Raw genomic sequence first — 27566 nt, 5'->3', positions numbered from 1 at the left:
AAATTAAGTATGTTCCATGATTATTTTCCAAAAGGCCGGTAACAAATATTTGGTAAAAATTTTGTGGTGCAAATAGCATAATCAAGTAATGCCAGTATGACATTCCCTGAATAGCTAAAGTAGATGGTTTGCAATTCAGATCAACATGAAGATATACCAATAACAAATTCTTGGGCCACGCTAAAAATCCCGCCTCCACGCTGAAGTATCGATTTTGTGTCTGCCTAAATGTGAGTCCATATCCCTTTCATCCCCTGCTATGGTTACTTTAGTATACAATAGATTTAGCCTATTACATGCTTTATGGGTTCAGTTTTCGCTACACCTTGCTTTTATTCCTCTCCATTCTCGTCGAAATAAATCAGCAAGGTACTAGTTTGGTGAATTGCTGCTACGTGACATCCGAGACCTTGAGGAAATACTAACTGAACTTTCAGGACTGTATTAAACGGAAAATTGATGTAGGCCACGTATTTCTAAACTATGCTGTCAAGCAAGTAGGAGACGCTTCAGGCGTGGTCCCAAAAATGATACAGATTGGCTCAGAACTACACTCCCAAAAATTCAATTTTGTATAATTTTCAAGTAGCTAAAAGCTGTATATCGCACAATTCAATAAGTCAGTCGTTGGCGTTTCTAAAATCAGAAACTTGGAAATCACACTTCCTTTCAAATAACTTTTGACAGTTTGACAATTGAGGATAGGGATAAGTAGTGTAACTCTTTCTGAACAATTATACAATCAGACACGTTCAATATAGGGAAATTGTTTACTGAAGGATGGTGCATATCAAAAAATTACAAACGTTTGGGGTACATTTTTGTTTTATTAGTCTAGAAATATCACATGTGATTGCAAAGTACGTTTGAACATGTGACTTCCTTAGTATTTTCCTGACTGGCTGGCATATTTCACCTTCTCACCGTCTGTGGAGATGCTGGAAGAGCTGAAAGCACCTCTGCTTCCTAAGGCAGCAGATGATACGTGACCTCCACTACCTTCGGTCTCACCCACGCGCGAGAACAGAATCGGTCTGGAAAGGAAAAATGAAAAAAATATTAGGTTTTGCGTCCGGAAATCGTGAGGGCAAGGCGAAAGAGTGTGATTAAAATAGCACAATAGCGGCTGGTAAAAATTAAAGTGGTCACATTTTGGAAATGCACTATAATTTTGCAATATGACGTGACACACTGCTGCTGCGAAGGGCTAAGTGCGAATTCGCCTTTAGGTGCTCGTCAGCAGCGACCCAGAAAAAAGTAATTTATATTATTATTAAGTCTATTTTGGTCTATTTCTAACTAAACCTAACTTTGTAGTGGTTTTAGGACTTATTATAATCGTAAACGGTTCATACTATATAAACAACCATTCTAATTTCGATATGTCTGGTTGGTTATTGATCAACCTGTATGTACCTACTTTTTTTATGAAACTTGACTGAAACAAATTTAAAGTTTATGTTTATGGTTCTTGAGTAATTATTAATCAAAATCGACTTTTCGCATTCAATATTTAAATGGTCCTAGAACTTGTTTTAGAAAAAATCGTTGGCATTGTTGCCATCAATGTTGAGTGTTTCACATCCTATTAATAATTGTAATTATTCATTTAGAGTGAAATTCTTGATTCAAGTTAAAAAAATAACAATAATATTGTTACTTGACTATGACGCGACTTTTAGCGCGTTTTAAGTGAAAATTAAATCAAGTGTAAATTTAATTATAAAAACGGTAGAAAGGAAATATACATAGTCATTTAGATTTTAATTAAAAATTCATTTAGTATGAAAATATAAAATTGTATAAAATAATTTGTATTGTGCAGAGAAACCTGGAAATTCTTTTGTAACAAGACTGCAGTAGATTTTTCAATATTCAGTACCAAATTCAAATTATGTGAAGGTGTGAAATAAGAGGCAGGAAGAATGCAAAATTAAATTGTTTTCTTTAAAGGATGTTCTCTTAAATTTTACAGGTAAAGATTATGTTGTAAAGTTTATTACTTTATTACTTCAGTATATTCATTTTACCTTGTAAATCAGACTAGTGGTACCCCTTGTTTCCGCATAAATATGAACATAAATTTCTATTAATAGTTTGAAGTACTTGAATCAAAATGCTATTTAGATATATGTACTCTTCAAAAGACATCAAAATAAACCACCAAAATGATCAAATTATTTAATTAGATTGCAGCGAAACCATATCAGATTTGCATCATTTGATGAATTAGTTTGTTTTTCTTAGATGCATTCTAGTAGATTATTATCAACAATATAATGAAAATTGTTTTAATATATGAGGGGTATAGATGCAAAACTCACATTATCCATAATTTTTCGAAATAGAGGTAGTGGTACAAACTCACATTTTCGTATTTATTTTTAAATGTGAAATCTGTTGTTTCACAATCTGTGAATTGTTTCAAAAGACGCATTCTCCTACGATCTGAAGGTGCCAAATCTGAGTTTTGCTTCTCGTATTGTTTTGCTTTCCTAGATAGTTGGTTCCGTGTTTTTCTACGAGTTTCTGATTATAAGTAAGATAAGTTTAGTTCTGAAGTTTCATATTTAAATATCGGATATTAGAACTTTTTACTGTACTTTGCAATTTTAGATTCATTATAAAAATATTTCACTTCATCACTGATAATAAAATCGTATTCTAAGTACTTTGTGCAGGTTTTTATTTTGATTATGAACTACCATATTACATAAAAGTTTGATTAATATTGAGTTTGTTTCAAAGTTCCTTTAATTTTATGAATTTTGGTGTAATAAATAATATTATGTAGAATAATTTGGAGCAAAACAACCATTATCCAAAAAGTTGTATCAAAATTCACATTTTCCAAACTTTCATTCACATTCTTGGAGTTAAATATAGTTGTGCTGTCATTTCACCAATTAAGAAGCAAAGTTAAAGGTCTAATTCAATTCCAAAAAAAAATTCAGGTCCTTAAGTCACTTAAAAAGTGAGAAACCAGTTTTATTGGTATTGAGTTTGTTTCAAAGTTCCTTTAATTTCATGAATTTTGGTGTAATAAATAATATTATGTAGAATAATTTGGAGCAAAACAACCATTATCCAAAAAGTTGTATCAAAATTCACATTTTCCAAACTTTCATTCACATTCTTGGAGTTAAATATAGTTGTGCTGTCATTTCACCAATTAAGAAGCAAAGTTAAAGGTCTAATTCAATTCCAAAAAAAAATTCAGGTCCTTAAGTCACTTAAAAAGTGAGAAACCAGTTTTATTGGTATTGAGTTTGTTTCAAAGTTCCTTTAATTTCATGAATTTTGGTGTAATAAATAATATTATATAGAATAATTTGGAGCAAAACTACCATTATCCAAAAAGTTGTACTTTCTTGGAGTCAAAAATTGTTGTGCTGTCATTTCAATTAAGAAGCAAAATTAAATTTTAAAAAATGGATAATGTGAATTTTGCATCTATACCCCTCACATGTGCATATTTATCGTTTGTGATTTGAGAGAACTATTTGAATAATTGGTTATATACCCAAAATTTTTAATTAGTAGTACTGTTTTGTTCTCTTAGAGTAAATTATTCACAACGTAACAAAGCGACGACCCAAAGTCGGCTCACTTTGGGACGGCTTCGTCATGGACCAAGTCCGCAAACAACTGTGGTGGTGGGTATCGAGCAGCATTCTCTTGACCTCTCGACGACTGCTTTTCTCCAGCTTGCCTCAGATATCCACTCGCTATATATTGATCAGGTGGTGGAGCCAGTTGCCAAGTCAGCCGTACCCGACGTTCGTTCTAGCTTGAGCTGTCTGAGTGCGGAGATCGACCGCACCCAATTCACCAGGATCCCTCGTGCCTGGTATGAAGGGGACTGGGGACCGTCCAAGTACCTCTTTCCGTCTTTTTCTCCACCCTAGGCCTCTCTCCAGATGTGTCCGCATTTGTTCGCGGCCCAAATAGATCAAAGGAGGCTGATGACGGTGGCAAGTATCGACCAGATGACGAGGCGATGTTCTACGCCAAACCAGTATCACGTATAGGGTGGACTAGGTGGTTTTAGATTGTTCTTTTTACTCGGTTAATTCTGTTATGGCCAGTCATGTTCTAATATTCCAAAATATATCCCAGATATTATGTTCTTATGCAATATTACATGGTATTTCTTTTTTTAATTCAGTTTCATCATCAACGATTATACAGGGTGTAAAAGCTACGTTGCGACAATCTTTCCGAGTGATTTTTTTAGATCCAGTTGATTACTCAATGATAAGGGCAAATTTTTTATAGTACGGTTTTCCGTAGTTAATAATAATGTTGATAAAATTTGAATAAAATCTACCAAATATGGTACCTACTGAGGTTAGAAGGGGTTTCAGAGGTTTCAACTGTCAAAAAAATGTAGTGTCCAATATTCCGTGGACAAGGACCTACCGCGTTCTTGGGATCAAAATTTAACTAAGTTTATCCAAAGTTCCTTAGTTTAGCTAAGGGCTAAAATTTTAGTTTTTTTCAAATAGCTTTAAAACGATTTGACCGATGATATTTGGTATGCTAAAACCATACTTTTTTGACACAGCAAAAATAATTGCCATCACAAACATGGGAACAGCCCACTTCCTAAACAAATATCCTTATATTCTTCTACATGATATGGCCTTACAACTTTATTTGTTGTTTTAGGACAAACAAAACTGTTCTTTTTTAAATTTATTTGTCCACTTGTACTTTTTTTGTATTCTTCATAACTCATTATTTTATTAGTCATTACCAAAGTATTTTCTATACAAAATTGATTTGATAATGAAAACAAAATTTAAAAAACTATACTTAACTTTTTTCCAACTTTGACACTCTCTAACAGTTAAACTAATTTGAGAGAGGAATAAGTTTAATTAAAACAACATATTTTGATTCTAACTGCGGTAGTTTTATATACATGGAATATTGGAAATCCGTCTGTATGTAGATCGGGAATTGTTTTTTCGTGAATTGAAAACTGCTTTTTCCAATTGTTCGCAGATGATTTACGAGTAGTAATTACTTAGTCATTCAACCCGTTATCTACGCTGTCAGGTAAGAGCTTTACTTCTTTGAAATTTTGTGGCAATTTCCTGCCAAAACGTAAAGAAAATCTGACACCACCAGCGTTTTCAGCAGATTCAAATACCTTGCCTAAATCTTTCTATTCATATTTTGGATGTTCAACTTTTGAGAATTTTTTCATGAATTTAAATATTCGAAATATGTTTATTTAAAAACGTTTTTCGTCTGGGAAAGCCTGAAAAAATTCTCCTAGATCCTCCTGAATTAATTTCTGATTTCTATTTTTTTGCCAAACTTTCAGCGAAGAGGATAAATGGAATTTCTGGCACCTAATTTTTTAACAACGATGTAATTCAATTTTTGTTTTTCTGCGATTTCATTAAAAACTATAGAACGTAGATACAATAACCTACCACCACAGCGTTTTCAGTATGTTCAAATACGGAAATTTTGAAGAAGTTTTTATAACTTACTAAATCTGAAGTTGAAATCTTCATTATGCTCATTTATTTTCTCATTTGTTATATTATGTTATATTCCTCTCCTTTTTGAATTATATTATAACTTTTGGAAAACGCCGACAAATAAAATTTGTTTTCTGCAACACGCCCAGTGCATTATTTGTTGGAAAGGTTCTATTTTGTTTAACTAATCATTACGCGGGAAGTATGCTTGTGTTAAACGTAAAACTCGTCAACCTTCAGTGAGGTTGAGGATGAGTTTGTATAATTTTTGACATTCTTTTGCCAGAGAGCACGACTTTTTGCGGTTTTAGAGATACTTTCTTAGAACTGATGCAGACCTGTGGTGGTACTCGTTTTTGTTGCATCCTGTTATTCTGCCCCACCTCCAAATAATCTGTGGCAATGAGTAATTAACAATTATAGCAGTGTCAGCAGGAATATACAAAAATAAAGGGATTTGAGGCTTTTCTCCCATAACACCAGACATCTATTTCAGGCAAAGGAAAGATGACGGTAAGTCATATTGGATCAGAACCGCCAAAAATCAAATGAAACATGTTTTGCGGTCACATTAAACAGGAAAAATTATTGCAGACTGCAGCAGATGGTTACCATGTGTCGCGTTTAGGTTTAAAATTGAATTTATGCTTACGTCAAGAACCGCTTAGGCCATGTTGATAAAGGAGCTATATACCTGACCACAGCATTTCCAGAGAGCGTCACTTAAGTTATTCACATGATCACATGAATACTTTTCGTACGTACTTCAGAGTATATAGGCTTCTTCTTTATGAAAATTAGAACGATATTAATTAATTTAATTGTAGGTAATCGCGTCTGTTAAAGTATAAAAAAAGATTCCATCTTTCTTAATATATCTTACGAAAAAAAAAAAATAAAAATCATTGACCGAAAATTAAAAAATAAATCCTGAAAAGTTAGTATAGTTTTCCTAAGAGGAGTCATATGCAACCAGCTTCACATTCATACGTCCAAACGGTGGTCTATGGTCCAAACCACCTATAAACATTTTCTGTGCCGCATTTTGTGCGACTGTTTGCAATTCTGCAGCAAATTCTTGCAGCGTTCCCAAATACAAGGTTTTACAAACAATTTCAGCATTTTTATAATATAGATTATATTTTTTATACATACAGGGTGATCCATTCCATAAATGCTAGTCGTTATTAAAATTACAAGTGCGATATTTCTAATTTATTTTCTCTATTTAAACGACGTGGAAGTTTGGACACTTGCAGGAAGCTTTATTTTTTCAAACGTTTGACATCATTATTTAGTATTTATTAGTATGTATCAGTTGTATTTACAGGGCGTTAAAAAAAAGGCAAATAAATTTATCCACGCGTATTACTCATCAGAATAAGAAAAAAGTTCCCATAAATATGGATCCGAAAATGTTTTATTTTCGAAATAAGTATAATTTAATTGTAAAACTGCATTTGAAACTCATATGATTCCATTATAAAACATAGCTATAGTACATTAAAATTGCTGAAACTGAACACTAAAATTTTATTTAAAAATTTGTATAACTATACAGGGTGTCCCAAAAAAAGGGCGAATTTGAATATCAGGAAAACTACAGATTAAAAAAAAGCTGAAACACGTAAACTTCATTTCCCTACTAGGGGTAGCTCAAAGTATATGACAAGGTTAATAGAAATAGAAATTTATAGTATCTAGCTAGTTTAATTTTTTCTTGAATTATCGAAAATGTATCACTGTAAAGATAATGTTAATACCTTTCAAATGAAGTTACGGCATTGAATTTATTGCAAATCAGTGTGCTGTTGCAGCCAAAGTGTTTCGTCGTTTTTTTTAAATCCAAGTAAAGTTTTCTCCATGCTATAAATCCACTCTTTTCGTCGAGACATACTGTATACTGTATATTTACTATACTGTGATATTTATTGACTACATATATATCTAAATATATAACTAGCATTTTAATTTAAGTACTTCAAACTATACTAGGCACAGAAATTAAGGGGATTAAGAAAAACATCCCAAAATTTTGGGTGATTTTCAAAGAGCTGTAACTTGGAGGGAAATGGTCGTAAAGAGAACAAAAATAAAAAAGGAAATTGAAGCTTTAAGTGTCTAGTATTCAGACCTGGAGTTTAAAATTTTTTAGCGTAAGCAGTTTTTGAGTAATTATAAGAAATTCCAAGTTACAGCTCTTTGAATATCACCCAAAATTTTGGAATTTCTTTAATATCCCTTAATTTCTGTGCCTAGTGTATTATGTGAACATATAGTTTGCCCTTTGAAAATTATTTTGGTATACGAGGGCAGCCTTATATATTTCTAGAATCGATGATACTGGTGCTGCCATCTAACAATCGACGTCCCTATCGTAAACGTTGACTATTTCTCGGTTTCGTACAGGTTCTATTTGTTTTGTTTACAGCAACTTTAAAAATTCATCTCGGCCAAAAATGGAATTAATTAATTGAGAAATAGTATGGGGTTTATCATTAAAATATCAAAAACCAATTAAGCTCGGGATATTTATATATTTTTTTAAAATATCATCTGCTTCGTCTTTATCTAGCAATTCCGCCCTATACAGCGAATCAGAAATTTTTCTCCTTTTGTCGTTGATGCTACTGCGTTCAAAATTAAAAAATAGATCTCTACATACCCATCGTAGCCTGCTGGATGTCCTGCTCCTAGACCTCCTGCATATCCGGTGTTTCCATAACCTCCTCCACTTCCGCCCCCAGCCGAGCTGCTGGAACTGGCACTGGCAAAGGAACTGGCTCCGGCACCACTGCCTCCTCCTCCTCCTGTGGGAATGTTTCTCGCCAAATCGGCGAGATTACCTATGTTAGGAATGAAATCTGGAACAGGCATTCATTTTATACATGACCGACAGAAAGCACGCATGCATCATGTGGAAAAAATTTGAAATGACTGCTCATTCGAATTTTACCAAAACCCAATAAATTTTTGCTGCTCTAACGCGTACTTCCTCTTGGTGACTGTATACTGCGCAGCAAAAATACTGAGAGAGAAATAAAAATCAATAAGTTTTGACAAATATGCCAAAAGGTATATTTTTGGGAAGATATTTTTCATCAGATTCGATATAGCTTAAGTACTTGTTGAGTTTCTATGCAATAAGTTACCTTCCGTTTAGAAATGAAGAAGTCATTTTATACTAGTACAAACAACAAGCAAATTTTGTCAAATTTAGATGAAAAAATTGGGAAGTACCATTTAAAAAGATATCAAGGCATCATAGCTCAATTATTGAAAGTAAAATTTAACAAAGTTCTCAAAAAATATCTTCCTAAAAAATAAAAACTGACGTCCTTTAGCGTAAAACTTATACGTTTTTGTTTCATGCTCAATATTTTTGGTTTTTATTTGTATAAGAACATTTTGGTAGTGATTATTATTCGAAAATTCCCAAATTATAGCATTTGTCGGATATTTAAATGATTTTTCAGATAGGTATATATCTATTTCCATTATTTACATATTAAAATGGAAATAACGATATTGCAATATTATTGCTAGTATTTTAATATTCCTGGCTTCTCCCACAAACCTGTTCCTTGTGTCTATTTAATAAATGTATTTTTTCAATAAATATAAAACAAAGATTATCGTAGAATATTTTTTAAACGTTAATTAATACGGTTCCTGGTAGATATCTACATCAGACAGGCACCTAGTTAGGTCTAATTTCAGTATTTAGAGCTTAAATGATATATGTGTGACTGTTTTTTCTTTCAAAGCTATGGTTTAAATTAATGTCAATTAAACAGAAAAAGTGATTATTTGGCTTTTAGCAATGGTTTTAAAACTTCATAATAATACAAGATGCCAGATGCCAGATACCAGCAACTAATTTTTGGAATTTAGAGAAAACCTCGCTTATAAGGGATGCCTAATTTTTAAAGATAAACTAATACTTTTTTTCAGTTTTGATGTGAGTTGGATGTCCCTTTTCTCTTCTGTAAATTTTGTACAAATAATTATATGGCACGTGGTCAATTTTTTATTACTATGAAATGAAAATAACATAACCTTGAAAGAGACGTAACTAGCCCAAGTAAATGTTTACGACAAATAGTAAACAGTTTTATTACTGGAGTGGTAGGTATCTGGAACGGCAATTTTAATAAATCCGGAAAAACCGAGAAATATTTAAATCAATGTGGAATGCAAATTTAGCTGATTTGCATGTCACGAGTCCGAACAGAAATATATTGCCCGGGAACAAATTAAATTATTATCACCAGGAAGACGGCGTGAATAAAATAAGTATAGTTTTATTTTTAATTAAAAACTCTAGCAAATGTGAATACCGTTCAGAGGGCTTAATCTCCGAAGTTTCTTTTGAAGAATGCAGTAAAATTTGCAAAAAATAGCTTGCAAATAGTTGACCCTTACCTAGAAGGTCTAGAATAATATCTGTAAGAATTTTTTTTAAATGTTTTCATTGAAGCAACAGAAATTAATTTTGAAACATTAGTATTGATTATGTTAAAATATAATCATTCAAATCTTTCTATTTTTATGTAAACCCCATCTCTCTTCAGTTATATTCTGTCATACTTATAAGTCGGACAATTTTCTACCCGCGACATTAGGGTCTCGGTTATCCTAAGAGATACAACGTCGGTCAACATGTCAACAATTATTTGATAGGTTGATCTACTTTTTCGTTTTGAAATTTTCTGGGAAAAATGGAAAATAGCATGCAACTTTTGCTTTTCTTATAGGCTGGGCCGTATTAGATTTTCTCATTTTTTAATTCAGCGCATTTTTTTATAACGATTAAGTAGGGTTTACTCTTTTCTTCCCTTCAAAATACTACCTACGTATCCATTTTTACAAAGAGTGCTCTGAAAACAAGACATCTAACTATTACTTCCAATGAAATTTTGACAGTTAAGACGAATTTGTGTGACAATGTCAAATTTAAATAAATGAATACGCAGGGAGCGAGAGACCTATATCGACTCTTGTTCTGGCAGGAGATTTAAATTATTTACAGAAAAGTGTCCTATGTTAGTTAAAAAAAAAATAAATAAATAATGAAAATAAAACCAAAATTATCAAATTTCGACTGATAATTTCAAAACGAAAAAAAAAAGAAAAGTAAAATTTATTTTCGGAAAGTTACTTGACATCTAATTCCGCAATTTTATCCTGAACTGACCAACTTTATACTTTTTAAGAAAATCCAGATCCCATCGGCAACCGGGCACCCTGTATATATACCAAGAGACTAAAGTGCATCTTTTAATGACGAGGGTGCAGTTTCCCACCGTGCATGCTTAACGAGCAATTTAGTCGCAAGGTATACACAATTTTTTGCACTCTTTAGTCCGAAATAACCAAAATGAATTAAAATTATTTTCCATATGACAGTTTAACATAGAGATACTTCAAGCAGTCAAATTATTTATTAGTTTTGGAGAATACCGCATTCTCGCCATTTTGAAACCAAAAAAATGTCATTTTGCCTCCAAAATAGATGAGGTTATTACACTATCAATACAAGGACTCTAGAATACTGTAGTAAATATTTGTGATTTTGCGTGAAAGTTTCCTGAGAGACTAAAAGTGACGCTTTACTCCCTCACATTCGAGATTGAAACGACACTTTTAGCCCACGGAGTGCAAAAAATTGTTTGTAGTACCGTCAAAATTGATGGGCGCTCCCCCACCACCACCACCAGCACCTGCTGAAGCGCTAGAATCCGCTGAAGCGTGGGCACTGCTTCCTCCCCCTCTGCGCACCCTCAGGAAAGGAATCTCCCTTCTATCTCTAATCAACACCACATCTGATTGCTGTCCGTTCTCATCGATCAAATAGACCGATTTTGGGACATATTGGGCTGAAACTGAAAAATTGTTCTGTTAATTTATTGTCAGATATCAATTTCACTCTGTTTTACTTTGAGATCAAAATAAGCAGATAAGTTGCTTCGTTTAGTCGCTACAGAGCATTAAAGTCGACACAACAAACGAAACAACGTATTCTAATTTACAGAAACTTGTAATAGATGGTTCTCATAAGAACTGCTCAATGCTCAATATCATCAAGAATATCATTGTTGTCAGTAAAGCAAAGTAAAATACACACTTTTTTTGCTGTTTAGATACTTAGATATTTTTAACATCTTCGCGACCTGTGGCCTGTGGGTGTTATTGTTTCCACATATAATTATTGTGATGTGGGTAACGAACGACGTAATATAACAATAATAATGATTTGTAATTAATAATTGCTTTAAAATAACTGATAACTGCACTAATTACAATTTAATGTACATTGTATGTACAAACCGCAACAGAAAAAATTACTCAGACCATCAGGTAATAAGTAAACAAACACGGGCAATTATTTTTAGTATCCTTGTTCGACTAATTAAATTCTGACGAGTGTGCTAAATAGAAACTAGGTACAATCCGTTGGGTTTCTTCAACAACTCTCCGTTGAAGTCACCGATGAATTTACATATTTCGTTATTAATTGAATACGGATTCAAGGCCAGGTCACCTCATATTGTTATTACAAGGAACTTTTAGAGATAGTAAATAAAAAATTATTACTTGTTCATCCTATTTATTTATATGAATAATAGCTTAGCTTGGTTGGGGAGTCCCAAAATAGAAGATCTGTGAGATAATGGTTAATTTTATAAAAAAAATAACAAAATATTTACTAAAAAGAAAAATATTACTTTTCGACTATGAATTAAAGTTATGTGCCTCTAATGAACAAATTCTCTATACAGGGTGTCTCACGGTGATGGCCCATTAGAATTATTTCATAGACTACTTCGATTTTAATTTTGAAAATTTGGGATACCGGGTTTTCGGGCATGTCCTTTTATTTTAAATGGAACACCCTATATATTATTGCAATTTTGGATTCTACGTGTTATTTTAGGTGGACTTTTATGAAGTTGTCCTATTCCCAAAATTAACCGTTTTCGAGATATTTAATTTTTTTTCAAAAAAATGGAGAGAAACTGTGACTAGCTTCAAATCATGTGTATTTTGTAGTAAGAAAAATAAAGCCACAATATCTATAGGGGGGATAGCTAGACCCCTAAGCATGCCATCCATACTTTCAAAGTGGCTTAATTGCATACAGGGTGATAGAAATTTAATGCCAAGTTTAGTTAACTTCAAACCATCATAAGTCGGTTACTTTAAATGGAACACCCTGTATGTTTTTCTATATTCTGATACACAATTTTATTCTCTTTCGAACGGTATCAGGATCCCCTGGACCTATCTCTTCTAGTTTTTAAGTTATCTACTACTTTTTCAAAATTTTCAAAATTCAAATCGAAGTAGTCTCTGAAATAATTCTAATGTCCATCACTGTGAGACACCCTGTATAGATGTAACTGTTTTAATCGAGATCTGAATGTACTCCAAATATCCTTTTTCTTTATTTTTAAGTCTGTATTTAATAACAAACACGATATATATTTTTAAAGTTGTATTTTAGTCTACAAATATAGTTTTACTATCTACTTCTATAAATTTTTTACACTAAAATTACGGTGTTTTGTTTACTAATGCTGTTCCTATGTGTAATGACACCAACAACCGGGACAATTGTTTGTCCTTGAATACGTTTTGATCGGAAAATCTTAGCACGCTTAATTTGTTTTTGTGTATATTGATAAATAGTTTAGGAATTTTAGATTAATCTATCTTGCAACAGTTTTATTCAAAAAATTTATATGTGATATATGTACGTATTTATAGGTACTTAAAAATTATATTTTACTTTACACAATCGAATTCAAATTAGGTACCAAATCCAAAGTTTTTTGCTTTTTCGTATACTTTTGGGAATAAATATCTAATTGTGTCATAGATAAATAGCCGGTCAGTAATGTTTATTTAAAAGAAAACCTCATATCTTACTTTAAATTCAAAATTACCAAACAATATTCTAAATTTTCAGAGAAATTGGCCATCTCCTTAAAATAAAATAAAAGTTAATAATGAAAAAAGTATAAACTGAAATAAATTCGTTTTAAAAACAGTTTAAAATAAAAAAATTTAAAAATACTTAACATCTAAATTAACTGATCCTTAGGTCAACATAATTTCCATTTACCTAAATAGAAATGATTAGTGTTTTATGTACATACGTATATTTTAGAACAGGTTCACCTTAGGAGTCTTTGTTGACTCACAAAAATACGTGAATAAATTGTAATGTTATTGTTATATGTTTATTAACAGCACATAAGGCAAAAACAAAAACTGAGAAATATCGAAAGGTTTACTTTGGACATCATTTGGGTGCAGCGTTAATTAAATAGACTCCTTCAAATAATATTAACAAAAAAAGTACCTGAAGTACAAGACAAACGACTTGAGGATAATGAATGACGACGATGGTGTAAAAATTTAACTTACAATTAAATTTTTAAAAATAGTACGCGCCGATATTTCTCAGACGTTTTTTATCCTTTGCAAAGATCAGGAAAACTAATTACTTGTTTTACGTGAAACAATATAATTCTCAGTTAATCACTATTAAATCTTATTAATTAATTTTGTTCAAATTTACGATTTTAAAGTTAAAAATATAATTTTAAAAACTTTGTCTGTCAATCAGTTCCATTTTAAAGAATCAAGGTCGTTTCATAATTTTTAAATTAAAGGAAAATATTTACTGAGGTAATAGCTTCAAATTAATTGCTTAAAAAAAGATGTCTACATTGTGAACTAGCCGGTTTTGAATAATTTGTGTCAGTAAACACTATTTTAGAAAACTTATCAACCAAAATTCGCCTGAGTTATCTAGATTTCCTGCAAAATAGCGCCTAAATAACTCAGGGAAAATCTGCAAATTATCATGTTAATCACTTACAGGCTAAAGCGGCCCCGCAGAAAGCAATCAAAAACAAACAATATTGTGTAACAGCCATTTCGAAGCACCTCTCTTCACTGTTAAACGTAAAATATTGAAGCTCGGGTATCCCCTCTTCTTTTTATAGTCGCACCAGATGAGTCTACAGTTATTATTAAAATCGATCATCGCTTAATGCAAAAAGTTATATAAGTTAATTATTTCTCTTCTTTGTTTATTTTTTTCTTATGGAGATTTTATTATGTTGTTATACATGTTTCTGGGAAAGGATATTCTGATATCGTAATATGTAAATCCCAAATAAAAAAATTGTAGGAGGACCTGTATCTTATATGTCAATCAATTAAAATTAAAACGCAGATTACAAATGTTATCAGGTACACTTTTTAATACCTACCTGGTTCAATATACTGAATCACCAATAAATGTATTGTTAATTTTTTGTCGTTTTTTTTTATATAAATTATTCAGTGTATATTTGCATTTAGATAAAACAGGTCAAGGAGATTATAAAAAGCATTTGACTTATAGTTAGGTGTAGTAGGTATATTATAATAAAAGTTGGATTTATATTAGGTAGGTACCTAGTGAATATGTTTACTTTATTCTTTAAAAATGAGCTTTAAAGTGGAGGAGATAGAATTAAAATAAAGCACGTCTGAGAAAGGTTGATCCTAGATTTAGGGCACTTACATATTTTGGATACTTTTCTGTTCGTGAAAATTTCAGACTTAAAAATTTTGCCTAGAAAAAAAATTCCTATACAAAGTTCGACCTTCTAAATTTATTTCTAAAATACATATGTTTATAGCTAAAATATGGATATTCAAAATAGATCCTAGTAAAGAGCGAAACTCATTCCTGGAAGTTTAAATAAAAATATTGTTTTAGTTTTTTCTTTATTTGTTGGGTATTTTTCTTTACATTTAGGGTATTTTGTCTAGTTTTCGTTTTTTTTCTTTATTTTTTGGATATTTTGCCTTCGTCTTTGATTTTATTTTTTGGGTGTTTTGCCTTTTTTTCCAGACAGAATAGAAGTGTTTTCTTTTATAAAGCTGTTCAGAAAACAATCATATTTTTGTCAGAAACTGTCACGTACTTCAAACCCGTTTCTGTGACTAACATTACGCCAACTAGAGGTGATTCCCTGATTCATTTTTTGTGTCTCATGCCACAATTTTTATCTAACCTCAGAATTAATTATATCATACAGCGCTTTTATTGGAGTTAAAATAAGACCATTTCAACGAAATTATAGTTTAGTCTACAGGACTTCAACACGTGAAAACAATTGTTATTTTCCAAATAAAATATTTTGTATGATTTGCATTAAATAAGATACTGTCATATCAATTACGTTTTGTAGAATTAAGACCAATAAAAAAACCATTTTTTGTAATACTGTTTGTTAAAAATTTTGATTTCATTTGCGGAATTTAAAAGCTTTTACCTAGGCTTTATCAAACCAAAACCAACCAAATAATCAACAAAATGCTTCTTTAAAATGTATGAGCTTCAAAGATTTTTTTTTACTTAATTATTCTAGGATAACTCCACCGTCACTTTTTAAAATATTTCCATAAAACTAGAGAAGGGATTGTTCCTAGATAGTTTTTTTTTTATATGGCCATTAGCCAAACATAAATGTGAGCTTATTTTTTATTTAAAACAGATGTTTTTTGAAATGCCGCTTTATTTAATGTAAAAAGTAATCTCGTTGCATTTTACTAAAATAAGTTCCTGAAAAAAGGAATTTTGATTCTCTACTTCAGCAGTTTCAGTCTGGTATTTTAATTTGAATTTGAATAATTTTTGGTTCGCTTCAAAGTTTTTCCGAACTCTGGTGTATTAAAGGTTGCCTAAACAATAGGTTCTTTCTTCCAAGCAAAAATTGAGTTCACATTCACCAAGTGACAGTAACGTCACCGAATCTTTAAAAACATCTGGAGAGATTGAAACGGCAAATATACTTATACGATATAATTATCAAACTATATTATCATGTCTGTACAAATATAAACTTAAGTTTGTCAGTTTATATCAACAAACTATCCATAAATTACAATATTGATTACAAAGCTTCAAAGCTATTGGTTCAATATCCGACGAACGGTAGCGGAGAGTGGAGAGCTCGGTTCTCGGTTGTCCAGAGAGGCCAGCGTTGACGTGACGTGTCTTTTCGTGGCACTTGCGGTAAATTTTAACAGAATTGGTGTTACGATTTGGTGGCACAAGTTTACCTCGTTCGGGTAACATAAGGTGCCAGAGGTAGTTGTATAAATTGATAGTTGAAGCATAATATAACAAAAAATGGTAAAACCTGTGAGAAAGTCGTCAAACAAAAATCCACCAATTTTGAGTCATGAATTTGTAATTCAAAATCATGCAGATATCGTTTCTTGTGTGGCGATGCTGTTTGTTGTGGGGCTCATGGTTCAGGTAAGCGAATTTAAGGCTAAGTTTTTGTGTTGGTGATTATTTAAAACGAATTTTTAGGAAACATTCTTGACATATGTCAGGGACTAGGTTAGGTTCTTATCTTATTTTTCTTATTGTTTCAGGCAACATCCCCCATTGCCTCTATTTTCATTACCCTGCAACACAATGTAACTGAGGCTGGCGAAATACCACTATACAGTCCTGGTGTGAAAGACTGGGCATGTGTTTTCTTCTACAGTTTAATTTGTATCGTAATTCATGCCATCATACAGGAATATGTGCTAGATGTAAGTACATGATTATCACTTTATTAAAATGTATAGTAATTGCTGCACAAATATGATTATGTACTTATATTTTTTAATTTTTCATTTAATGAAAATTACCATCAAGATGTTGGTGAAAGGTATATTGTAAAATAGATTGGGAATTAAAAGGTACTTTCTATTTCTGGTTTTGTGCTATTAAGCTCTTATTTACGAATTGTTCTACATAATTTGCATTGTTGAGACCTGAAGAAAATATGCAGGATTTATCATTATATTCATAATATATTTGTTGTACTATATGTAATAACTGGAGGTACTTTTTCCACAGAAAATTTCCAAAAAACTGCACCTGTCCAAATCAAAGCTAGCAGTCTTTTCCACCAGTGGCCAATTGGCGGTGTTCTATCTGATATCGGCAGGCTGGGGCGTTGATTTGGCCATAAAGGAGCACTTCATTCCAGACATAGCTCGTTTGTGGTCCGATTACCCAGCACCTATGCCCTTTATGCTCAAACTGTACGTCATTGTCCAACTGGCTTATAATCTCCATGAGATTCCAGAACTGTACTTCCAACGGACAAAGAGGGAAGAATATACGGGAAAGGCTGTTCAAAGCATCACTGCCCTCGTGTTGATTTACGTACCTTATTTATTAAAGTAAGCAAATGCTTTTGTTTAGCGATATTTGTTTTGAGTTGCCGATATCTAATATTAGTTTCATATCTGTAAGACTCGACTATCAAACAATATAAAGGTATAGTAGGATCATATTTGATGCAAATAAATCATTGCCTGTGAAGGGATCCAGTGCAGTGCGGTTTTAAGGGGTTTAGAAATTGAATAATTTCTTTATGCATTATGAAGGGACGAAGGTATCAGTTCACATCTGGCACCTCTGTTCCTAAAAAAATCCCTTTCTTCTCATAAGCTATTTATTTTAAGTGTAATAATTAATAAAAGACCGACAATTTTTGCTCTACTTTGCATCGAATACGATCCTACTATAGACAGCAAACAGTAATAATAATTTGTTTTAGTTTCAACCGTTTGCTTGTATGCCTTTTGGTACTACATCATACATCCGAGCTATTCAACCATATTTCTCAACTAATCCAAACTGTGGATAAGGATGAGAAATTTACGAAAGGTAAATCCTTTGATCGAAATCTTATTTTTGGCATACCGAATGAATTATATTTCATTTTAGGTACAAGATTGGTGTCCAACATCTTACAAATACTCGCTCGTTTGGGAAGCATCATTTTAGCCATCTTAACACTATTTTACGGCTTCGCTTTGGGTGAACAACACGCCCTCGACATTCAAGCTGGTTACTTTAATGTCCCTGTCGTTCGTTTTGCCGTTTTGGGTGGAGTTCTTCTTTTGCAAATGTAAGAGAATATTTTTTAGTGAAATTCATACGTTTGAAAATGTAAATGTGTTGTCTTTCAGGTATTTGACGTTCAAAGTCATCAGTCAAGAAATAGCGAGATCTCGCGAGAGCAAAGGCCTAACCGTGGTGCCGAAAACCAAGACTCAAAGGAAAGACAAATCCAAGAAAAGTATGTAGTATGTAATTTAAATGACACTGAAATCTTAACCCTTATTATTGGTCGTTTTGCCGCAGGTAAGAAGAGCGACGAATCCGACTTGCCGGAAGTAGATCAGAACACCAACAAGACTTTAAGGAAACAAAAAGTGAAATAATTTGAATTTCCTGTAATTTTGTTATTTTCTTCTTAAATTACTTTTGTAAAATGTGTAAGATTGACCGTCACTTTGTCTCTCAAGTTGTTAAATTTTGTTGTTTGTTTTTCGACGTAGAAAAAATTATTCAATATTTGGATAAACAGTTTGTTTTATATAAAATAAAAAAATATTTTCCCGTATCATATTGATTAAATTGTATGTTGATTGTATGTTTTTGAGATTGTCTAAACATTATTTTTTAAATAAACTTTCTAAACTGTACCAGTCACTTTTATTTATTAGTGGAAAAACTTAGGTATAAAAAAAACTTGCTTTTATTTTAAATACTATTGAAATATATGGAAAATGTGCTCAACATTATTTTTTATAGTGAGTTCATTCTGGTTTTGTCCAAAATAAACTTTTCAATTACTTCTTCATTAAAGCCTAAACCAGGGGTCCGGATACTTTTGAAAATTTTTAACGAGGTCCAGAAAAAAAATTCATATTTCTTATTTTTTTATTTTAATTTGGACTCAAATTTAATCTGCTTATTAATTAAGAACTCAAAACACTCACATAATTGTAAAATACTAGAAAAAATTATAAAATTGGCACTTAAATGTAAAAAACATTTTTTTAAATAATTTATTTGAGTAATTTATACTTTCAAAAAATTTTTGGCGGTCCAGTATTTTACCTTCCGCGGTCCGGACCTGGACCGCGGTCCGCCAGTTGCCGACCCTTGGCCTAAACTGTATAGTAAATATGCACTACTCCCACTGCTGCGCGACGGTAACCATTACCACCTCTGTAAACACTTTCCTTATTTAAGGGCAAGCTACTGTAATACATGTCACGACCTTTGATTGAGGTTTGTAAGGGATCAAAATCTGATGATTTGTATATTTGGGTTTCTGATATGGTTTCCTCGACCAAAATATGGTCCAGTTCTCATTCTGTAGTCATAAAGAAAACAATTCAACTTTTTTATTTCTAACAGAACATTCTGTATATTACTGATCACTTAAAACGAACTCAAAATTTTTACCAGGAAACTCGGGCGATATTTAACATTTTGTTAAGATTTTGACAACTTAGTGCTGAAAAATCACCCTATATCTTGTCGATTGTAAAATTAAACTTTCTTTTAGCAACTAGGTACTGTAAGAGATTTGGTATTAGAGAATTTTTCATAGAAATCAACCAAATTACCCCTGAATGAAAAACTGAAAATGTGGAATTGTTAACTGTATTTTCTCTAAGAAGCGTACATTCATCTAAAAATGTTTTAACTTTAACATCCGTAGTAGTATTCCTTACTATATATCCCTGTATTACAAATTTATTTTACATAACACCGATGATAAAAATATGAGGTATTGTAGGGAGCTCTATCTGGGTGGCAGGAAGGCACCCTTTATTTTTCTATAAAAGCATAAATCTTAAACGTTTCTTTCACAAACACAAATTAATACATAAACATAAGCAACATAACCTCTTATATTTCTTCTTCTTTTTTTTTTGGCCTTCAGCCAGGGAATATTTAGCCAGACCGCTTATCTTTCTGCCTAACCATAAGCCTAAGATTAGAAGTAAGAACTAAGATCACTAAACACTATATTCAGGCGTCTTCTTCTTCTTATTCGAATAAGTAAATCGCGCGGAACTTACTACAGTATTAATTTTAAATTAAAAAAAATGTTTGGTTTAAAATGAATGAAATGTAAGCAGGAAAATTCAGTACCTGGTATATCAATCTTGAACATCTATTCATTTCAGGAATTAATTGTTAAAGTTTTAACCAAATAATGACCTCCTAAACAGCCAGGTTTTGTTACAAATGTGCTACACGTTCTGGTTCTGATTCTGCAAAAATGTACAGTGTGTTCCATTTAAAAAATGGAAGTTAACAATAATTTCATTTAAGAAAGCATATCAAGAAACTCCCGTACACAAATTTAATTTAAAACAGAAATATTACTTATTAAAACGATCGGAGGCATGAAACCCGGACATTTTATAAACAAAGTTCTAGAGTAGGAGAAAAATAAATAAAATCAAACAGTATTATAGTTATATTTTATAAAATTATAAGCATATATATAACCTACTTTAAACTTGCAGTTAAATATTTCACAAATAAATTGGGTACATCCTTTGGATCAGGCGCGTGCATTTTAGAATAAGTCAAATATTGCCTTCGTAAAATGTTCAACTGAGGTACACTTACGTCCGATATATCAATACACAAATCTTCATAATCCGGAATTTTTATTACCCCCGTTGCACCACCACTTTTCTCTTTAATTAAGCCATCTACAATTTTCTTTGTAACTTGATCTAAATCGTACAGAAAGTTTGTTGAACTCAGGGGCGCATTTTGTGTAGACATATTAGGTTTTGGAGGAGGTTTCTTAAACAAGCTCGAATAGATAGCATCTTTCTCCAATGTCTGTTCCGGAAAGATCATAAATAAAGGTGCGTCCCATCTATTCCTTCCGTCGGGTTCTTCATACCTCATTAAAAGTGCATCAAACGTAGCTCTATCATATTTTTCCTCTTCACTCTCTCTGCTTGTGTTAAATGTCCATGCTTGTTCTCTGTTTATTTCAGCGTGAACAGTGCACTGCGTACTTCTATTCGCTTTAGTACCGCAAAAAAGCTCATAGCGATAACCTTTAATGTAATTTAAAGCATCTAGTATAACAACATTTGTGGATGATATCAGTTTCAACACTTCCGATTTCAGTAAACCTCTTATATGCTTTTCCTTGTTGGAGTCTGCATAAAACGAGTTTTTCTCAAATCCTGCCTTTTTTATTTGTTCAAATTCGCTTACTATATGCACTTCCTTGTCATGTTCCTCAAAAAACTGTTTTAATTCTATGCTTCTTGTAGTTTTTCCACTGCTTGGAATACCAGATATTACAATTAAGGGCATTTTTTTAACTCCTAAAGCAACTACAATTTTAAATTACGCTGGTTTTGTATTCCTAAACTGTTTTTGTAGGTTATTGTTTTATAAGTTTTTTGTAGGTTATGTTATGAGCAATGTGTTGCTCTGCTCGTTCTGTGGTATGCCATGCCAATGTTCTGTGCTATGCCATCACATACTTCTATCCTATAGAAGTATGTGTATGCCATGTGCATGTGCCGTCAATCAGCAATCAGCTGACACTTGACACTTTTGACAGCTGATGGGACAGGTGTTTGTTTTTGGTTTGCTGAAATTGTAATTAAAATCTACGCTTTCCGTGAATTGTCATCAAATAGCTATCAGAGATAAGACAAAAATAATTTTTAAACTATTTTTTTCCAAAAAATTCTAGTGAGAATTTTATGATGTCTCTGGAAAATAAGTATAATCTTAAGAGTCCAGGTACCTTTCTCATTTTTGTTATTAACATTTTTAAAAATGATTTTTTAGGAGTCAAACGGTTGATGAGAGAAGCTATTGAACTAGCAAACCCTACGGAAGAATACTATGCTTGTCCCTTAGAAGACAATTTATTTGAATGGCATTTTACAGTACGCGGCCCTCCTTCTACAGAATTTGAAGGAGGTTTCTATCACGGCAGGATTTTGCTACCCTCACAGTATCCTATGCAACCACCCAACATAATATTACTAACTGTAAGGAATGAATTTGCAAACACGGTTCAGAGTACTGATTTTGTTCTGTTTTCAGCCCAATGGAAGATTTGAAGTGAACAAAAAGATTTGTTTATCGATATCAGGACACCATCCCGAAAGTTGGCAACCGTCATGGTCAATTCGAACAGCTCTGTTGGCATTAATAGCATTTATGCCGACACCAGCAGCTGGTACTATCGGATCTTTGGATTATACAGCTGAAGAACGACAAATTCTTGCCAAAAAATCTAAGTCATGGGAATGTCCCACTTGTGGTAAAATATCTGAGAAACTGTCATCACAAAATGGTACCAGCCCTGAATTAACCCAAGAGGAGTCCTCTTTATTGAAACAAATTGCCCTCAAGGTAAGGCAAAAATTGTCTAAAATTTTCAGTACTCACTTGAGTATGGTGACAACATAATCTAGGTTTTGTATCGATAACGAGATAAAGCCTATTAATGAAGAAGGACGTTATTTTTAGCTGATAAGAGAATAATCATTAAAGAAGTAAATAATCAGTAAATAATATTTTAATTATTGTCTTTTAACTGGGTATAACTAAATGTAATGGCAGATTTTACTTCACTAACATTTGTATGCAAAAACGCAAATACTTTTTTTTAGATATGGAATGTTAAAGTTCAATTTCATCATCAAATTATATTTTAAATAGAAGTAATAGTTATGTATTCAATTATTTATTAATGAAATAAAATTATATTTATCATTTCCTTCAACGGTCTTAGTTAGTAGGAGGTGGAAAATAAAATGGTTGTATTTTTGTAATAAAATATAGGATCCATACAATTTTTTTAAGAGTGATTTTTAGACCCACTAAAGAAATTTTATGACGAATAAGTTGTAGAAGTTTGCGAAATCAAAAATGAAATTTTGAGTTGCCGACTTGGAAATCCTGAAATACGCATACATTTGCAATTTTTTTTCCTTTTTTCGTAATCAATAGATACAAACAACTATTTTTTTTATTGTTCTCAAAATTTTTATTTTTCATACAAGTTACATTATTATGAAACTTGGAAAATGAAATGTTAGACCAAGAAATAAAGGTGAAAATCATTGAAAAATCGTGAAAATTACTGGGCGTGATTTTATTGTTGGAAAGTCTTGGGAATGATAATACAAGAGGCGTCTCATCTCGTGGGTCATGAAAAAAGTATAGCGTGTGCAAAGGATGGTCTAGATCGGTCAAATAGTTTTTGCAAAATTCCATTTATTTATCCCGTTTTTGCAAAAAAGGCCCGTTTTCAAATGACTATTCCGGGGGCAGGGTTATGACTAAAATATTCTTTTTGGGTTCATTTTCTTCGAAGGGACACCAAGTATCCCCTAGTTAAAATTAATTTTTTTTTCAAATTTAGTTGTAAAAAAATTGCTAACTCCGGACCTATTGGTCGTAGACTTATTTTTTCAATTTGTAGGTTTTTTTACGAACTTTCGAATGGTGTGTATAACTTCTTTCAAAAGTTAAAAACCGTGGAGTTATTTTATTTGTTTATTAGGGAAAAAAGTGCCTTTTATTTGATAACAATTATCATTTGAAAATGTTTTTTTTTTTGCAAAAATGGGATAAATAAATGGAATTTTGCAAAAACTATTTGACCGATCTTTTGCACATCCCTTAAGGATATAAAAACTCACAATTGGGGAAAGTTTGGTAAGATTTTATTAATTATTTAAAAAGTTATTAACAACTAAAGAAAAAGCACTTTTTCCATTTAATATTGCAATAAATTTTTTGTTTATAAAGCAATTTTAACTTATAAAGTCTCATTTTATAGATGAGTTTCTCTAGATGAAATCGTCTGTTGAACATTTTTTGCTAAGATTAATAGTTTTTTTACAATAACACGTAGAACAAAAAATGACGAATTTTTTACCTATTTATTTGTTGATTAAAAAGAATAACGCTATACTTTTTTCATGACCCACGAGATGAGACGCCTCTTGTATTATCATTCCCAAGACTTTCCAATAATAAAATCACACCCAGTAGGTAATTAATAAATTTCAAAATGTTTCCTTTTATGGTCTTGTAGAAAATAAAATAAACGTCTATGTTGCTTATGAAAAAAAGGTAAATATTTTCACATATTTGTGCATCTGTTTTCGAGATTTCAGGGTCGGTAATTTTGTATTTCAGTTTTCTTTTGAACTTTTTTCAAATATAACCATTTAAAATTTCACCAGCCGCTGCTGTTGAATTGCAACTGCATATAAATCACGTCTTCATTTTTAATCATTATCTTGAAGTATGAATATCAATTTTAATAGGCAGAAGAAGAAGCTAATCGAAAGGAACCGAAAGTTGAACAGAAACAGAGCGAGACCAGTACACAAAATAATGTTGAAAATGCGGAAATACGTCAAAGGATTGCCGCTACTGCAGTCATAACTAACACCGATTCCACACGTGGACCAGTTTCAGACATTTTATTAGAAACTTCAATAGAGAGAAGCAACAAGTAAGTTATTTTGTTCCCTTAAATGTTATACATCTTGTGTAGCCTGTCTCTTAGACGTTTGCAAAGAATTCATTCCCTTAATTTTTTTAGAGATAAATTTTGGACAGCAGCTATTTGGATAATTGTAACCGTCATAACTCTTCTTGTTATTAGGCGAATTTTTTTCCTATAATAAGGTATGTACATAAATAATAGTAAATTTTATATTGTGAAATACTGTTTATTTATTATCTACCAAACTGTATTATATTGTTGGCATTATGAGGCATATTGTTGATGGTGCAAATCATAAATGTTTGCTACCAATTCCGTTTTTATTATAAGTTGTAAATGTAGAAGATATGTATATGATTATTTGTATATTAGATAGGGCGAGACAAGAAAGTTTTAAAATAAAATATTCAGAGGAATTGTTTTTATTGAACAGTTAATAATTACAAAACGAGATCGTGATTTACGGTGCATATAAAAATACATTAAAAAACAACTAGAAAATATTTTTACGCTATATAAAAGTACATTTATAACTGTAAACTAATCAACATCTACAACACTTATAACGTTATCACCATTTAGCGTTTTATGAATCCAAGGCACATCTTTACTCTTTATATTTAAGGGAGGTAACTTGTTCACTTTATCGTGATTATTTAAATGAATATGATCCCCGTGGTGGTTGTTACCGATACATCTGACGTGGTCAAAATTGGTAACGGGCATCTTGCTGCTGATGGTAAATAAACAATCGTCCGCCGATCTCAAATTACGCCTCTGACTGGTAAACTCTTTTTGTCTTTCTTTAGCGGAATGTGACAACTTAATTCCGTACAAGTTCATCGGGGCCGTTTTATTATTTCTCGATTTCAACGAGGTCCTCTTTATACCACTATTGAGTTGTAACTGATGTTTTACTATTTGTACTGCGGATTTTGGTCTGTCGGATAAGGCACTATCGTTAATGTTGTTATGGTATACGGGAGGGAATGATATAGAAGAATTTTCACTCGAGTCGTCGCCATTATCGTCCCTCGTGGCGACGTCGATGGGAATCTGATTGTTCTTTTCATTGCTGTTTAGTTTACGTGTGTAATCCGAGTACAACTCGATAGCGTCCTCGTCCTTTCTCTTTTGCTCGATTTCTTGCATAGCCTTTATTCTTTTAATCTTTTCCAGCATCTCTTCCCTTTCTTTCTTCTCTTGTTCTCTAACATCGTCTTGTACTCTTTTATTTAACGTGTCATAATTTTTAATAATACTTTCCATTAACCATTCGTAACCTTTTTGGATACCTGGATCTAGTTTGTTACTGGTTTTTTCCGAGGCTGAACAACTCTGCACCAATGTAGGACACTTGCACAAATTTACCAATTGTTCAATATTTAAATATTCAATGATGTCAATTTCATCCAGTGCATTTTTGTGATCTTGTTTATTTGCCAAGAGAAGAACTGGTTTTCCTGCAATTTTGTCGTCATGTAGAAGATCTTCAAGGACAAATTTTGCCTCATCAAATCGGGAATAATCACTTGAATCAATAACAAATATAATTCCATGGGCCTGAAAGGTTTGTTGACAGATAAAAATTATTAATTTCTTCATTTACTTACATCGACAAAGTACTGTTTCCAAATTCCTCTTATGTTAGGCCCTCCTCCAAGATCAAACACTTTAATATTATAGGATAGATATTTGAGATTAACAACAGAAAATCCCACTGTAGGCACAGGAGAATTTAAAAGATCACCTGCCAGAGTGTTTGCTGCCTTCGTTTTACCTGCATTATCTAGACCAACTAACAGAAGTACGATACGCCTGAAATTAAACATATATTTTTAAGGAATATCGATACAAACATTGCCACATGCTCATTACTGATACACCTAAAAGATCAGAATTAGCAAAGTGCGTAGATTATACAAGTTATTATTTAATAACAAACAGCTTTAATACAATACCCTTTTATTTTTCTTTTTGCACAACAACTGTTGCCCATATCAAGTTATAATTCGATATTATTTTTAAACTCATTTGAATATTGAAAGTGACATTTAACATGCTGCAATGTAAACAAATGAACTCTCGTACTGCGCCATCTATAGAAATTATACGCAACTCACTAATTCTTCTTCCTCCAAACGTTGTACCAATACTCACTGCACTTCTAAGAAAAAGAGACTGAATTCCTTCGATTGGCTACTGTAGCGCAAGGCTTATAAACAGATAGGTTGCCTAGTTCCCCACTACGAATAATAACTGGCCAATCACCAGTTGATGATAAGAATGTCTATCAAATATAGGACCGCGCCATTATTCTATGGCTAGAAATTGGCCTCAATGATTTGGGATCGAGGGGGATTATCCCTCTTTATCCTGCCTCATCTCGTGTAGGCCTGGACAGCCTTCGTAGGTGGGCCCCATCCGTCGTCTACCCCGACCGCAAATGCGGCCGGTGTAGGCGCTTTGTGGGACCTCCTTTTGTCCTGGCTGGGCCCCGCCGGCTAGGGCCCTTTCTTCTGGCGCTCTTCTTGCTTCGCCGGCTCGTCTGTGTAAACCCCGGGGGTAGTGTCATGTTTATGTGTGGTATGGTTGGGTAGGGTAGTGCGGCTATGCAGCCTGGGATGCGCTTTGCTAAGGTGGCCCTTAGGCTAGCGCGGGAGGG

At 32.5% G+C, this 27566-nt stretch overlaps 5 protein-coding genes across 11 annotated transcripts; 2 read left to right on the top strand and 3 right to left on the bottom strand.

The window, feature by feature from the left end:
- Positions 1-807: 807 nt before the first annotated feature.
- Positions 808-14500, bottom strand: LOC108905629 (keratin, type II cytoskeletal 1-like). Of its 6 annotated transcripts, none has more exons than XM_018708590.1 (4): positions 14389-14500; positions 11180-11383; positions 8164-8362; positions 808-1034 (listed from the first exon to the last, which is right to left on the bottom strand). In XM_018708590.1, exons 1-4 carry the CDS (start codon positions 14444-14446, stop codon positions 884-886), a joined length of 612 nt encoding a protein of 203 aa, XP_018564106.1. In that variant the 5' UTR covers positions 14447-14500; the 3' UTR covers positions 808-883. The 6 variants fall into 6 exon arrangements, with proteins under 6 accessions (XP_018564106.1, XP_018564108.1, XP_018564109.1 ...); XM_018708592.1 differs by having other exon boundaries at positions 8164-8308; XM_018708593.1 differs by having other exon boundaries at positions 8164-8305.
- Positions 14501-16515: 2015 nt separating this feature from the next.
- Positions 16516-19067, top strand: LOC108905544 (translocating chain-associated membrane protein 1). Of its 2 annotated transcripts, none has more exons than XM_018708482.1 (7): positions 16516-16827; positions 16950-17114; positions 17425-17753; positions 18134-18243; positions 18304-18487; positions 18549-18665; positions 18724-18795. In XM_018708482.1, coding segments are annotated over exons 1-7 (1035 nt in total). In that variant the 5' UTR covers positions 16516-16698; the 3' UTR covers positions 18725-18795. The 2 variants fall into 2 exon arrangements, with proteins under 2 accessions (XP_018563998.1, XP_018563997.1); XM_018708481.1 differs by having other exon boundaries at positions 16517-16827; positions 18549-18658; positions 18724-19067.
- A 1781-nt stretch (positions 19068-20848) lies between these two features.
- Positions 20849-21876, bottom strand: LOC108905561 (protein KTI12 homolog). Its single transcript, XM_018708503.1, has one exon. It carries the CDS (start codon positions 21727-21729, stop codon positions 20896-20898), a length of 834 nt encoding a protein of 277 aa, XP_018564019.1. The 5' UTR covers positions 21730-21876; the 3' UTR covers positions 20849-20895.
- Positions 21877-21967: 91 nt separating this feature from the next.
- Positions 21968-25317, top strand: LOC108905541 (ubiquitin-conjugating enzyme E2 J1). The gene is made up of 5 exons (XM_018708477.1): positions 21968-22167; positions 22216-22421; positions 22477-22788; positions 24717-24907; positions 24998-25317. The coding sequence occupies exons 1-5, from the start codon at positions 22128-22130 to the stop codon at positions 25077-25079; spliced, it is 831 nt and encodes a 276-aa protein (XP_018563993.1). The 5' UTR covers positions 21968-22127; the 3' UTR covers positions 25080-25317.
- Positions 25318-25350: 33 nt separating this feature from the next.
- LOC108905540 (ADP-ribosylation factor-like protein 13B) lies at positions 25351-26974 on the bottom strand. The gene is made up of 3 exons (XM_018708476.2): positions 26863-26974; positions 26515-26719; positions 25351-26464 (listed from the first exon to the last, which is right to left on the bottom strand). The coding sequence occupies exons 1-3, from the start codon at positions 26898-26900 to the stop codon at positions 25442-25444; spliced, it is 1266 nt and encodes a 421-aa protein (XP_018563992.1). The 5' UTR covers positions 26901-26974; the 3' UTR covers positions 25351-25441.
- Between the last annotated feature and the right edge of the window lie 592 nt (positions 26975-27566).

Source organism: Anoplophora glabripennis, unplaced genomic scaffold (genome assembly GCF_000390285.2).
Source record: "Anoplophora glabripennis isolate ALB-LARVAE unplaced genomic scaffold, Agla_2.0 scaffold53, whole genome shotgun sequence".
NCBI classification, from domain to species: domain Eukaryota; kingdom Metazoa; phylum Arthropoda; class Insecta; order Coleoptera; family Cerambycidae; genus Anoplophora; species Anoplophora glabripennis.
The sequence above is the reverse complement of the archived record's forward strand: the minus strand, read 5'-3'. Positions and strand labels throughout refer to the sequence as shown.

Excerpts from the sequence above, each read along its gene's own strand:
- LOC108905561 (XM_018708503.1), bottom strand. The coding sequence starts at position 21,729 with ATGCCCTTAATTGTAATATCTGGTATTCCAAGCAGTGGAAAAACTACA.
- LOC108905544 (XM_018708481.1), top strand. The coding sequence starts at position 16,699 with ATGGTAAAACCTGTGAGAAAGTCGTCAAACAAAAATCCACCAATTTTG. Across the intron at positions 16,828-16,949 it reads TTGTGGGGCTCATGGTTCAG|GCAACATCCCCCATTGCCTC; the intron begins GTAAGCGAATTT and ends TTATTGTTTCAG. Across the intron at positions 18,244-18,303 it reads GGATGAGAAATTTACGAAAG|GTACAAGATTGGTGTCCAAC; the intron begins GTAAATCCTTTG and ends ATTTCATTTTAG.
- LOC108905541 (XM_018708477.1), top strand. The coding sequence starts at position 22,128 with ATGATGTCTCTGGAAAATAAGTATAATCTTAAGAGTCCAG. Across the intron at positions 22,168-22,215 it reads GTATAATCTTAAGAGTCCAG|GAGTCAAACGGTTGATGAGA; the intron begins GTACCTTTCTCA and ends ATGATTTTTTAG. Across the intron at positions 22,422-22,476 it reads CCAACATAATATTACTAACT|CCCAATGGAAGATTTGAAGT; the intron begins GTAAGGAATGAA and ends TTCTGTTTTCAG.
- LOC108905629 (XM_018708590.1), bottom strand. The coding sequence starts at position 14,446 with ATGGCTGTTACACAATATTGTTTGTTTTTGATTGCTTTCTGCGGGGCC. Across the intron at positions 11,384-14,388 it reads CTGCGGGGCCGCTTTAGCCT|TTTCAGCCCAATATGTCCCA; the intron begins GTAAGTGATTAA and ends ACAATTTTTCAG. Across the intron at positions 8,363-11,179 it reads AGCGCCCATCAATTTTGACG|ATTTCATTCCTAACATAGGT; the intron begins GTACTACAAACA and ends TGCCTGTTCCAG.
- LOC108905540 (XM_018708476.2), bottom strand. The coding sequence starts at position 26,900 with ATGGGCAACAGTTGTTGTGCAAAAAGAAAAATAAAAGG. Across the intron at positions 26,720-26,862 it reads GCAAAAAGAAAAATAAAAGG|GCGTATCGTACTTCTGTTAG; the intron begins GTATTGTATTAA and ends GTTTAATTTCAG. Across the intron at positions 26,465-26,514 it reads GGAAACAGTACTTTGTCGAT|GCCCATGGAATTATATTTGT; the intron begins GTAAGTAAATGA and ends CAAACCTTTCAG.